The 14,847-nt window shown below is 39.4% G+C and overlaps 1 protein-coding gene across 1 annotated transcript; it reads left to right on the forward strand.

Annotated features, from left to right (window-relative positions):
• Positions 1-495: 495 nt before the first annotated feature.
• Positions 496-13,722, forward strand: LOC144767185 (uncharacterized). Its single transcript, XM_078650747.1, has 5 exons — positions 496-1,120; positions 5,066-5,101; positions 11,296-11,733; positions 12,088-12,303; positions 13,362-13,722. Exons 3-5 carry the CDS (start codon positions 11,296-11,298, stop codon positions 13,647-13,649), a joined length of 942 nt encoding a protein of 313 aa, XP_078506873.1. The 5' UTR covers positions 496-1,120; positions 5,066-5,101; the 3' UTR covers positions 13,650-13,722.
• Positions 13,723-14,847: the final 1,125 nt, after the last annotated feature.

The following is a 14,847-nucleotide window of genomic DNA, read 5'->3' on the forward strand; positions in this document are numbered from 1 at the left end:
ACGTACACACAGCAGCATTACCTATGCACTTCCTTAACAATCCACAGCATGACATCTATCTTCCAATAAACAAATATAACACATCCAGTTTATGAACATTTTTACACACGCCACACACAACTGCAGCTCTTACTGCATGCCTCAACAACGCACATGCAAAGAACTGTTAATGCATACTTACAACACGTACACATACAGCAACAACAACGATTCCAGTATTTAAAAGTAGCCACACACACATTAAGTTCCGCATCCGCTGCAATGTTCTCTATTTTCATAATAAAGTTAACGTCACAACTTTGAGGCAGAATATTACAAGAGTTTTAGGTTACAAAGGCCAACTTTGTATACTTTGGAACGCTTTATATATGCCATTTGTACGGGTAACTTGCACCACACAGTTCAAGTCGAATTAGACTAAGGAAAAAAAAAATGGCTTTTGCTTTGTCAGTTGAGAGCGAACTCTTATGAGCCATTAAGGGAGTTGCCCAGGGAAGTCTACTGTCGCGCCAATGTCGAAACTCCATCTGCATACACATTCAAACATTCACACTTCCAAGTCGCACACATCATCTAGTGTGACTTTTCCTTGGGGCAAGGGAAGGACTAAAACCTTTGATCCTTTCTTAAAGTAAAAACCAAAAAAAAGGTTTTTTCAACGTTAGCCCCTATTTAAGCTGGGGGACGGATCACTTTGAATCAGACTCTATTTTTACCTGCGAGAACAGAACTCGGACTTACAGAAGGACGCTGTACTTCCTGATAACGACCAACAGCCACTGAAAAAATCCGCCATTCAATCTTCCAAAGTAAGTGCATGGAACTTTTATTTCAATACCCCTAAGGGACAGCATTGATACATTAACTTCAGTTTATTATAGCGTTTACTATCTCCACATTGCACCTGTGTCAAATTATTCTGCAACATGTTATTTTGGAACACTAAATGTTCGCTGTTAATATTTATCAAAGTAATACGTCATTTATCAAGCAGGTCATAGCTTTGTTTGAACATACCGATACATATGTTTTTTTTTTATCGTTCTATCTTGTAGGTTATTCAGAAACATTCGACTTTTCATTGAAAGGGTAAAAGAAACGGCGCCCAAACATATATCATGTAAGTACATCCAACTGTTCACTCTGCTAACCGTTTTTGATTTCGTTCATAACACTTCAACTCACCACACAGAACATTTCTACCACTAATTAAAGGCACAACATGACTTTCACACATCTCTCAGCTTACAGATTCCTTCGCTCTTTCTTTTCCTCTCAACGTTTCAACCTCTTTCACTCTCTCTTCCAACTCTCTCCCTCCATCTCCATTTACTTACACAAAGCGCGCAGATACCCCGAGCAGCAGTGCCCGCACAAGCGAGCGTTCTGTTATGCCACATCTCGCAGCTTAGATTCCTTTTCTCTTTCTTTTCTTTTCCTATCAACGTTTCTGCCTCTTTCACTCTCTCTTCCAACTCTCTCCCCCCTCTCCATTTACTTACACAAATCTCGCATATACCCCAAGCAGCGGTGCACGCACTACCAATCCTTCTGTTATGCCACATCTCGCTGCTTAGATTCATTCCCTCTTTCTTTTAACTCTCCACGTTTCTGCCTGTTTCACTCTCTCTTCCAACTACCACCCCCCTCTCCATTTACTTACACAAATATCGCATATACCCCAAGCAGCTGTGCCCGCACGACCAATCCTTCTGTTATGCCACATCTCGCAGCTTAGATTCCTTCGCTCTTTCTTTTACTCTCCACGTTTCTGCCTCTTTCACTCTCTCTTCCAACTCTATCCCCCCTCTCCATTTACTTAGACAAATCTCGCAGATACCCCGAGCAGCTGTGCACGCACTACCAATCCTTCTGTTATGCCACATCTCGCAGCTTAGATTCCTTCGCTCTTTCTTTTACTCTCCACGTTTTTGCCTCTTTCACTCTCTCTTCCAACTCTCTCCCCCCTCTCCATTTACTTAGACAAATCTCGCAGATACCCCGAGCAGCTGTGCACGCACTACCAATCCTTCTGTTATGCCACATCTAGCAGCTTACATTCCTTTGCTCTTTCTTTTACTCTCCACGTTTTTGCCTCTTTCACTCTCTTTCCAACTCTCTCCCCCCTCTCCATTTACTTACACAAATCTCGCAGATACCCCAAGCAGCGGTGCACGCACTAACAATCCTTCTGTTATGCCACATCTCCACCGCTGTTAATAAATACACAACACAGGTTCAAGGTCCACCGTGAGAGACCAAGGAGGTCTATATGTGGGTCTTCTTTAGACCACCAATGTCACATTACAGGACTATATGTAGTTGTGTCACCCAGTTGTTGTACGTTTGTGGACAGCCCTGTGCGTTTTTCCCCTGCGAGTTTAAAAACCATATGCCCCAATGGAAATGCCCCCGTTATATTGTATTTCTGTCCGTATCAGAATTAGGCAGAAAAGTTAAAGGGCACCCAAAATGAACATCATTTTGAGTTAGAGTTACAAATGCCCTCTTAACCAAGGCAAAGTGGTGACTGAGACCTTTGGCTGCGTGATTTCAGCCAGGGCCCTACGTTTTTTAGGTGTACCCCTTTAAAAAGACTGATGACTTCCCACCTGTAAGCGGGTTGTGCAGTCACCATTGCTGCTGAGCTCCTTTGCCTTCCACATTGTAAATGGACTGGTGAGTGCTGCACAAAATACAGTGTATGCTGCACAAAATAGAGGGCTCTTTTTTGCTGCCTCTTTCACTCTCTCTTCCAACTCTCTCCCCCCTCTCCATTTACTTACACAAATCTCGCAGATACCCCAAGCAGCTTTACGCCCGCACTACCAATCCTTCTGTTATGCCACATCTCGCAGCTTAGATTCCTTCGCTCTTTCTTTTAACTCTCCACGTTTCTGTCTGTTTCACTCTCTCTTCAAACTCTCTCCCCCCTCTCCATTTACTTACACAAATCTCGCTGATACCCCAAGCAGCGCTGCACGCACTACCAATCCTTCTGTTATGCCACATCTCGCAGCTTAGATTCCTTCGCTCTTTCTTTTACTCTCCACGTTTCTGCCTCTTTCACTCTCTCTTCCAACTCTCTCCCCCCTCTCCATTTACTTAGACAAATCTCGCAGATACCCCAAGCAGCTGTGCACGCACTACCAATCCTTCTGTTATGCCAAATCTCGCAGCTTACATTCCTTCGCTCTTTCTTTTACTCTCCACGTTTTTGCCTCTTTCACTCTCTTTCCAACTCTCTCCCCCCTCTCCATTTACTTACACAAATCTCGCAGATACCCCGAGCAGCTGTGCACGCACTACCAATCCTTCTGTTATGCCACATCTCGCCGCTTAGATTCCTTCGCTCTTTCTTTTACTCTCCACTTTTTTGCCTCTTTCACTCTCTCTTCCAACTCTCTCCCCCCTCTCCATTTACTTAGACAAATCTCGCAGATACCCCAAGCAGCTGTGCACGCACTACCAATCCTTCTGTTAGGCCAAATCTCGCAGCTTACATTCCTTCGCTCTTTCTTTTACTCTCCACGTTTTTGCCTCTTTCACTCTCTCTTCCAACTCTCTCCACCCTCTCCATTTACTTACACAAATCTCGCAGATACCCCAAGCAGCGGTGCACGCACTAACAATCCTTCTGTTATGCCACATCTCCACCGCTGTTAATAAATACACAACACAGGTTCAAGGTCCACCGTGAGAGACCAAGGAGGTCTATATGTGGGTCTTCTTTAGACCACCAATGTCACATTACAGGACTATATGTAGTTGTGTCACCCAGTTGTTGTATGTTTGTGGACAGCCCTGTGCGTTTTTCCCCTGCGAGTTTAAAAACCATATGCCCCAATGGAAATGCCCCCGTTATATTGTATTTCTGTCCGTATCAGAATTAGGCTGTAAAGTTAAAGGGCACCCATAATGAACGTCATTTTGAGTTAGAGTTACAAATGCCCTCTTAACCAAGGCAAAGTGGTGACTGAGACCTTTGGCTGCGTGATTTCAGCCAGGGCCCTACGTTTTTTAGGTGTACCCCTTTAAAAAGACTGATGACTTACCACCTGTAAGCGGGTTGTGCAGTCACCATTGCTGCTGAGCTCCTTTGCCTTCTACATTGTAAATGGACTGGTGAGTGCTGCACAAAATAGAGTGTATGCTGCACAAAATAGAGGGCTCCTTTTTGCTGCCTCTTTCACTCTCTCTTCCAACTCTCTCCCCCCTCTCCATTTACTTACACAAATCTCGCAGACACCCCGAGCAGCTGTGCCCGCACTACCAATCCTTCTGTTATGCCACATCTCGCAGCTTAGATTCCTTCGCTCTTTCTTTTACTCTCCACGTTTTTGCCTCTTTCACTCTCTCTTCCAACTCTCTCCCCCTCTCCATTTACTTAGACAAATCTCGCAGATACCCCGAGCAGCTGTGCACGCTCTACTAATCCTTCTGTTATGCCACATCTCGCAGCTCAGATTCCTTCGCTCTTTCTTTTACTCTCCACGTTTTACCTCTTTCACTCTCTCTTCCAACTCTCTCCCCCCTCTCCATTTACTTAGACAAATCTCGCATATACCCCAAGCAGCTGTGCACGCACTACCAATCCTTCTGTTATGCCACATCTCGCAGCTTAGATTCCTTTGCTCTTTCTTTTCTTTTCCTATCAACGTTTCTGCCTCTTTCACTCTCTCCTCCAACTCTCTCCCCCCTCTCCATTTACTTACACAAATCTCGCATATACCCCAAGCAGCTGTGCCCGCACTACCAATCCTTCTGTTATGCCACATCTCTCAGCTTACAGATCCCTTCGCTCTTTCTTTTCCTCTCCACGTTTCTGCCTCTTACACTATCTCTTCCAACTCTCTCCCTCCCTCTCCATCTACTTACACAAATCTCACAGATACCCCGAGCAGCAGTGACAGCACTTCCAAGCGTTCTGTTATGCCACATCTCTCAGTTTACAGATTCCTTTGCTCTTTCTTTTAAAAGAATTGCATTAACAAAATGTTAAGTACTTCACGTGAAGACTTACAAAAGATATATTATAACCAACATTTCTTTCGTCTCCTTTCAGATTATTCAAACAACAACGAAAGAAACACAAGTTAAGGTAAATACTACTTTGCCAGTTAGGGCAAAGATTGTCAAAAGTTTATACCTTACAGTCCCCCCAATAAATTAGGTACTCGGAAAAGGTTTTTAATTTAAAATTGGTGCAAACATACTTTTATTATAACATCTAAGATGCATAGATGCTTGAAAGCAAGTTACCATCAAGGGAATAGAAAATTTAATAGCAAATCACAAGGTAAGCAATGCTTACCAAATAGTGTTTTTGCTGTCTTGCACAATTTATGCAAACCAGTAACTACTTGGAACTCTAATGATCTGCATTATATCATGGACCGTGGGGACGCTTTATATCTACAAATGCATTCTATTAACAAAGAAACACTTATGCATCCAGATGACTTGCCAAGGTATATAGACCACAATCAAGAGATATATTCACTCACGCTACGAAACGCTTACTACGGTGATGTCCTTAAACGTTTTGATAAAGCGTACCCAGATATTAGCACAGCATTAAATGTAACTCTTAATAAGCATTGTGGTGTTATACTTTGTATGGATGTATATGTTATAGCAATTTTCAAACATATGCAAACATACTTTGTATTTGATTCACATAGCAGGGACGATGAAGGCATGCCTCATTCTAACGGAACATGTGTTACAATTGCATTTCATTCTTTTGAAGGGCTGATTCAATATGTTGTGAAACTAGCATATCAGTTTACACATCAGGCTGATCAATGTGTCCAATTTGAATTAACACCAATAGATATAAAAATCATTCAGAGGAAATCTTTTACTAAAGCACTTACTGTGAACAATAAAAATAGGCACCTACCGCAAGAAAGAAACATTTGGGTACATACTACTGAATGTACTCCTAATCAGACTATAACATCAACTACAATGTCTTCATATAATGTACAGAATCAAAGTAAGCCAGGGAATAGCAATTTATCACAATTACCAGGAAATAGTAAATCTATACAGGGAACAAAGAAACACTCTCAGAAAAGAAAAAGGGATTCAAGTACATGTCCACAAAAAGTGGTAAAAAGGAAAAAAAATTATGCAGCTGAAGAAGACAATTCCAACTGTCAACAAATTGGTATTGCTCAAAAAAGACCAAAATTAAAGAAGTGTCAAAGGCAGAAACGAGGTAAACAAATCCATACAATTATTAGGAAATTCCACCGTGAAATATTGCATGGGCCAGAGTACATTTGTACTCTTTGCAATCAATTGTGGCATAAACCAACGGTGAGAAATACAGGCAGTGTTAGCCAATCCGAAATTTTCAGGAAGTGCAACATTAGTACGAAGAAAACAAATTTAATTTGTATGACTTGCTATTATTACATTCGCAAAGATAAAATACCACCATGTTCAATTCTAAATGGCATGGGCTTCCCAAATGTACCAGCTGAATTAGAATTATATGATTTAGAAGAACGATTAGTTTCACCTAGGATACCATTCTTACAAATTCGGACTCTGCCACGCGGTTTTCAAAAATCGTTATCAGGTGCAGTAGTTAATGTACCTGCAGATGTTATGACAACTGTTACCATTTTACCAAGGCAAATTAATGACGCCATGACAATCCCAGTGAAATTAAAAAGGAAATTAGTCTATAAATCATATACACATTATGAAAATATTAGACCAAATACTGTAAAAAAGGCAGATACATGGCTAGCTAAAAATAGTACAATGTTTAATGAATATGGTGTTACTATTAACCCTGACTGGGAGTATATACCTCCAGAAATAGAATCTCACAATGAGACTTCGGAGACAAACAATTCATCTGATAGTTCAGACAACATAGAAGCTGGAAATTTGGATACTATGTTAACAAATGAAACTATTACTACAAATTCGGTGAATGTGTTAAGTTTAGCTCCAGCTGAACATAACACGCCAAGAGGTTTATATGAGGATAAAGATTCTGAGTTTTTGGCTTTCCCTACTATTTTTTGTGGTGAACGAAGGCCAAACAATAAGGAAAGGCACATACCGGTACATTATAGTACTATTTGCCAAACAGAGTTAAGAAGTTATGATAGAAGAGTCGCTAAATCTATTAGTAATGTCTTTTTTAAACTGAAGAAATTACATATTAAGCAGATCCACGGTAAAATCAACATTTCCATCAGGAAAAAATTTACAGATGGAAATAAAATAACTGCTAAAGACATAAAATATAATATAGAGAATGTTTTACAGTTTAATGAGGGTTACAAAGTATTAAAAACTATATGCAGTTCACCTCCATATTGGGAAAGTTGCAAAAAAGATATTTTTGCAATGATAAGGCAACTTGGCATACCTACTTTCTTTTTGACTTTATCTGCTGCCGAAACTAAATGGCACCATTTAATAAATATACTATTGAGAGTTAGAAACTTAAAGGAATGCACAGAGGAAGAATTTTTAAACATGTCTTGGGAAACTAAAAGTAAATTAATACAAGAAGATCCGATAACATGTGCAAGACAGTTTGACTATCAAGTTAGGAAATTCTTTAATTGTGTTTTGATGAATGGCACTAATCCTATTGGGGAAATAGTAGACTACTTTTACAGAGTTGAATTCCAACAAAGAGGTTCTCCACATATACATGCATTACTCTGGGTAAACAAAGCACCACTGTATGGTGTTTCACCAGTGGAAGAAGTCAATAGCTTCATTGACAAATATATCACTTGTCATAAGTCTGAGAACCCTACTTTACAACCGTTAATAAATTTACAAAGGCATGGTCATACCAAAAATTGCAGGCGTAAACATCAAAGGACATGCAAATATCAATATCCTAAATACCCAATGTCAACAACGCTTATATTAGAGCCATTAACACTTGAGGGGACAAATAAGCAATGGCAAGATAATATTAAAAGAATACATGAAGCTATGAATAGTACTACTTTTAATACACTTTCTTTTGCCGAATTTTTAGACTTCATTAAAATGGATGATAACGAATATATTACTTCAATACAAACTAGCTTACAAAAAACAACGATTTTTTTGAAACGAACACCAGCCGAATGCTTCATCAATAACTACAATAGTATTCTTTTAGAAGCTTGGCGAGCAAACATAGACTTGCAGTTTATACTGGACCCTTATGCTTGTGCTGTCTACATTATCTCATATATCAGTAAATCTCAAAGAGGAATTAGCAAACTTCTAGCGCAAGCTGCTAAAGAGGTACCAAGCAATAGTAATGTCAAAGATCAACTTAAACACATAGGAAACAAATTCCTCAACTGCACAGAAATTAGTGCTCAAGAAGCAGCATATCTCATTCTTCAAATACCATTAAGGAAAAGCTCACGATCATTTGTATTTATTAATACTAGCCGTCCAGAAAAAAGAACTTATTTAATGCGTGATATGGAAACAATTAATAACTTGCCTGAAAATTCAACTGACATTCAATGTGAAAATATTATTATAAAGTACTGCAAACGCCCACAATCATTAGAGATGTGCACGTTAGCAGACTATGCAGCTAATTTTAACTATGTGAAGAAAAAAACACATGGCAGAGAAATCAATGATAGCGAAGATTTACTTGCAGAACAAAACTTTTACAGCTCAGATGAGGAAGAATTAGAAATAACATGTAGTCACGGGAATAAAGAACAACAGAAACAGAATTATGATTATGCTTTAAATAAGCGCACACAAGGGAAAATTATACGCTTTTGCAGATTTAACAAAAATAATGAACCAGAAGAGTATTATAGAGAGATATTAATGTTGCACTATCCATGGAGGGAAGAACATAAAATCCAAATAAACAAGGCAACTTACTATGACAGGTATCTGGAAGTTAAAACATTTGTTGACGCACAACTAAAAATCTATAACAAACAGCATGGAGAAGTTACAAACATTCTTCATGAACAGTGTCTTGAAAATGTAATTTCAGCTCCTCTATCACCAACAGTAAATATACAGAGAGAAGACGAAAATAATGAAATAAATAATATATATGATTTGGCGCTAGATTTAGGAATTAGAACTACCACCAATGAACAAAGCTCAACTAACTTTTTCTTACCCAATGAGAAATACCAACAACTTATGCAAAACTTAACGGAAGAACAACTACAATTTGTTTACCATCACTTGCATTGGTTTAAAACTACAAGCACTCCATGCTATACTTTTTGCACCGGAGGGGCAGGTGTTGGGAAAAGTTTTGTAATATCTGCACTATATCAAACTTTACTACGTTACTATAACACAAAGGCAGGTGAAAACCCAGACAATGTTTATATCTTACTTACTGCTCCAACTGGAAAGGCTGCCCATAATATTAATGGCAAAACACTGCATAGCACTTTCAAAATACCTGTGTCGCAAAGTTTGACTTATAAACAACTGAGTCATGAACATAGAACTGCTCTACAAATGGAAATGATGCATGTTAGAGTTGTTATTATAGATGAAATTTCAATGGTAGGGCACAATATGTTAAATTTTATACATAACAGGCTACAAGAAATAAAATCATCTAATGAACCATTTGGAGGCATTTCTATTTTAGCCATTGGTGACTTTTACCAATTAAAACCTGTATTTGACAGATACATTTTTCAGGATTCTACACAGTTGTATGGTCCTTTAAGTGCAAACTTATGGAAAGAACATTTTAAAATTTTTGAATTAACAAAAATTATGCGCCAAAAAGAAGATCTTCAATTTGCTCAACTACTAAACCGGTTGAGAGAAGGCAAGCATACTGAAGAAGATATTTCACAAATTAAGCTAAGGGAAATACAACCTGATGAGAGTCTATTAGAAACAATACCATATATCATGTCAACTAATAGAGAAGTTAATGATATTAACCAAAATGTTTTGGAAAAACATTGCAAACATTATCCAGTCTACATAACAGTAGCAAGCGATACCGTAAGTTCTGATTTGTCAGAAAATGTGAAAAAAACAATTCTGAAGCAACTGCCCAAAGATCCACAGAAAACAATGGGCCTTTCACATACATTACACATAGCCTTACAACTTCGTTATGATTTAAGTTGCAATGTGGATGTAAATGATGGTTTAACAAATGGCGCAACTGGTGTTGTACAATTAGTTGAATTGATTAACAATACACCTATTATTGTTTGGTTGTTATTTGAGAATCAGAGTATAGGACAAACAACCAGACAACAATATAAACACTTATATCATTCACAAATTCAAAACACATGGACACCAATACATGCTATATCTAGACATTTTCAATATACTAAGAAATTTATTACCATTATACGGAAGCAATTTCCTTTACGCCAAGCCTCAGCACGGACTATACATCGCACACAAGGTGCAACTATCGAACCACTTTATATACACTTTAATAACAGCAAAATTCATCATTTGCATTATGTTGCTATTAGCAGGGCAAAATCAATACAAAATGTATATGTACAGAATTTTGATGAACGTAAAATATTAGTACATCCACAAGTTAATGATGAAATGCACAGATTAAGGACAGAAATGCCACTTGAAATACATATCCCACAGTTACATACATACACTGCACATTTCAATATAATTGCACACAATATAAGATCACTACAGAAACATTTTACTTCTATGATAGCCGATAGTAATATATTGCAAGCAGACATTATATGCTTAACTGAGATCAACACTACAAGGAAGGCTACAGATAGTGATTTTACGATACAACAATACCATCACATTATATTTGATAAATTTCATACATACAACACTAACCATGGAATGATCATGTACTACAAATTTTTTTTTTTTATATTGCCTATTTATGAGACACATGAAGGGATAGACATTTTACATTTTACTGTACATATTCAGAACACGGATTACCTTATTATTATTGTATACAAACCACCACAAAAAAGTATAACTTCTCTTTTGGATTTTATCAAAAATATTACTGATTTTTACCCCACACACAAATTTATCATTATAGGGGATTTTAATGTGGATCTATCTCAACAAAATTCATACACTAAGCAATTAATTGAATTCTTTGAAGCTAAATTACAATGTAATCAACTCATTTCCAGTTACACAACTAACTACCAATCCATTTTAGATCATATATATACAAATGGAAAACTGCACAACTATGGTACATTAGAATGCTATTACAGTGATCATAAAGCAATATGGGTTTGTATTTAACATCTTATAACGCTTTTTCTATTTCAGATGATGTCTATTGAAGAAATCATTAACATTAATACCAATGACAACAAACCATATCAGAAACCCATACGAGTTAATGTAATCAACTGCTCTGGAAAAACTACTTACAAAAATGCAAAACAAGAACAAAAAATTCTATTTCATTTGGCTCTAGCAGATAAAACTGGTACTATGAAATGTACTTGTTATCAAGAAGAATTATACGAGCAAACTCAAAGTAACTGTGGACTACTGATACGCAACTTCATCATCAAAAACAAAACAATTCTAATTACTAAGCAAACAAAAGTTACAAAATTTCCGGCAATGAAAATTGAGGAGGGCCTTATCCAACAAGCGAAGAACATTTTGCATCCGCCTGCACCATCTGCTTCTCCCATTAAGGATATAAAACGTGCAACTCTAAAAAGTCTTATGACCGTTTCTGGGACAATATGTGGCGTAAGTATCAACGCAAATATGTCATCATGTCACAACTAAAAATGCCTAGTTAGCTTACACACACATTACACCTTTGCTAACTTCACTAACAAGCTAAATACACATAGCATTATACAGTCTGTCACACTATGTAGAAAGCACGAACTTTTTTAACCATAATATGCCAGAGTTTCTCTGTCTACTATAAATACAAGCACTCTCTACAAATCCATTTTTGGAAATAAACAATGCTATCTTTTCTAAAGGAGGTTCTGTTGGGTCCTTAAATATGACACCTTAGATTGCCATTCATACAACGCACTATTACTAAGTGTTTTTTCTTTCCGAATTTAATAAAATGTTTCTTTGGTGTAGGAAGAGGACGTAAAGACTGTCTTTATCAATGGAGAAGATACTCCACTGAAATCGATTACTTTAAAAGATGCAACAGATGACATCAAAGTGACACTGTGGAGAGAAGCTACACTATTTAACATACATCTTGGAGATTATGTTACGCTAACTCATGTAACTGTCCATGAATTTAATGCACAGAAAATTTTGAATACAACGAGGCACAGCAAAATAGAGGTAAGCAGACAACTCTGGCTCTTTCAGACACTCTGGCTCTTTCAGACACTCTGGCTCTTTCAGACACTCTGGCTCTTTCAGACACTCTGGCTCTTTCAGACACTCTGGCTCTTTCAGACACTCTGGCTCTTTCAGACACTCTGGCTCTTTCAGACACTCTGGCTCTTTTCAGACACTCTGGCTCTTTTCAGACACTCTGGCTCTTTTCAGACACTCTGGCTCTTTCAGACACTCTGGCTCTTTCAGACACTCTGGCTCTTTCAGACACTCTGGCTCTTTTCAGACACTCTGGCTCTTTTCAGACACTCTGGCTCCTTTCGCCCACTCTGTACCTTTCGCCCACTCTGTACCTTTTTCCCACTCTGTACCTTTCGCCCACTCTGTACCTTTCGCCCACTCTGTACCTTTTTCCCACTATGTACCTTTCGCCCACTCTGTACCTTTCGCCCACTCTGTACCTTTCGCCCACTCTGTACCTTTCGCCCACTCTGTACCTTTCGCCCACTCTGTAACTTTCGCCCACTCTGTACCTTTCGCCCACTCTGTACCTTTCGCCCACTCTGTACCTTTCGCCCACTCTGTACCTTTCGTCCACTCTGTACCTTTCGTCCACTCTGTACCTTTCGTCCACTCTGTAACTTTCGCCCACTCTGTACCTTTCGCCCACTCTGTACCTTTCGCCCACTCTGTACCTTTCGCCCACTCTGTACCTTTCGCCCACTCTCTACCTTTCGCCCACTCTGAACCTTTCGCACACTCTGAACCTTTCGCCCACTCTGTACCTTTCGCCCACTCTGAACCTTTCGCCCACTCTGAACCTTTCGCCCACTCTGTACCTTTCGCCCACTCTGTAGCTTTCGCCCACTCTGTAGCTTTCGCCCACTCTGTACCTTTCACACACTCTGTACCTTTCGCCCACTCTGTACCTTTCATGCACTCTCTATCACACACACACACTCTTGCTCTCAAACTAAAAATCTCTCTTTCAGACTGGACTTACAAACAAATAAAGTATAAGAATCTAAGGACTAATTGTTGCATTTCTTTTGTCTCAACAGGTAACAGCCCCACCACAGGAAAATATTGACATACAAATTTATGGCGTCGAAAGCACCAAAGATGAAACCAGTATGATAACTATTAGGGTGACAAACACAGACGTTTATCAATCGATGCCAATTCAAAATGACATACTAATTAAATGGTTTATGTTGGATGATGAGGTGGACAACATTGGAAATGCACTTGTACATTATTTGCCACAAACTTGTGAAGTGGTGTTTTGTAATGGGAAAATCATAAACATTCTAAAAGAGAAAGACGATGAAGACATATGTTCAGAGTAAATATCTCATGTTGCCCTTATCTCTCATTTTTGTATAAAAATTCAAAGTAATTATTATTGTTTTTAATAAAAATTAAAAGGTGTGAAATAAAAACTTTGAACTTCTTTGATCTGGTTTTGGGAAAGGAAGGATACATACAACTACAACTACACTCAACTAATACAACATAGTCACACACACATAGAACTATCATGCAATAACACACACACTCTGTACCTTGCGCGAACTCCGATGCTTTAAGCCACTCTGCATCCTTCCGCCACTCTGCATCATTCAGCCACTCTGCATCATTCAGCCACTCTGCTTCATTCACCCACTCTGCTTCATTCACCCACTCTGCTTCATTCACCCACTCTTCTTCATTCACCCACTCTGCTTCATTTACCCACTCTGCTTCATTCAGCCACTCTGCTTCATTCACCCACTCTGCTTCAGTGAGCCACTCGGCTTCAGTCACCCAGTCTGCTTCAGTCACCCACTGTGCATCTTTCACCCACTCTGCATCTTTCACCCACTCTGCATCTTTCACCCACTCTGCATCTTGCACCCACACTCTGCATCTTGCACCCACACTCCGCATCTTGCACCCATTCTGCATCTTTCACCCACTTCTTTCTTTGCCTCACACGGAGCAGGTACAGCACAGGCAGCAGCAGTGCAAGCTTCCCTCACACACGGAGCAGGTACAGCACAGGCAACAGCAGTGCAAGCTTCCCTTACACATGGAACAGGTACAGCACCGACAGCAGCAGTGCAAGCTTCCCTCACACACAGAGCAGGTACAGCACAGGCAGCAGCAGTGCACGCTTCCCTCACACACAGAGCAGGAACAGCACAGGCAGCTACAGTGCAAGCTTCCCTCACACACAGAGCAGGTACAGCACAGGCAGCAACAGTGCAAGCTTCAGTCACACACAGAGCAGGTACAGCACAGGCAGCAACAGTGCAAGCTTCCATCACACACGGAGCAGGTACAGCACAGGCAACAGCAGTGCAAGCTTCCCTTACACATGGAACAGGTACAGCACCGACAGCAGCAGTGCAAGCTTCCCTCACACACGGAGCAGGTACAGCACAGGCAGCTATGAACAATGTGCCTGACCTTAGTGCAAGGTGAACTATCCCTTTCTTTCTATAAATTGCGATATGCCTAGTACTGGATGTGTTAGCTCCTACTACTAGTTTCAGTGTCTATTGT

The sequence above is a fragment of the Lissotriton helveticus genome, chromosome 7 (genome assembly GCF_964261635.1).
Source record: "Lissotriton helveticus chromosome 7, aLisHel1.1, whole genome shotgun sequence".
In the NCBI taxonomy this organism is placed as follows: domain Eukaryota; kingdom Metazoa; phylum Chordata; class Amphibia; order Caudata; family Salamandridae; genus Lissotriton; species Lissotriton helveticus.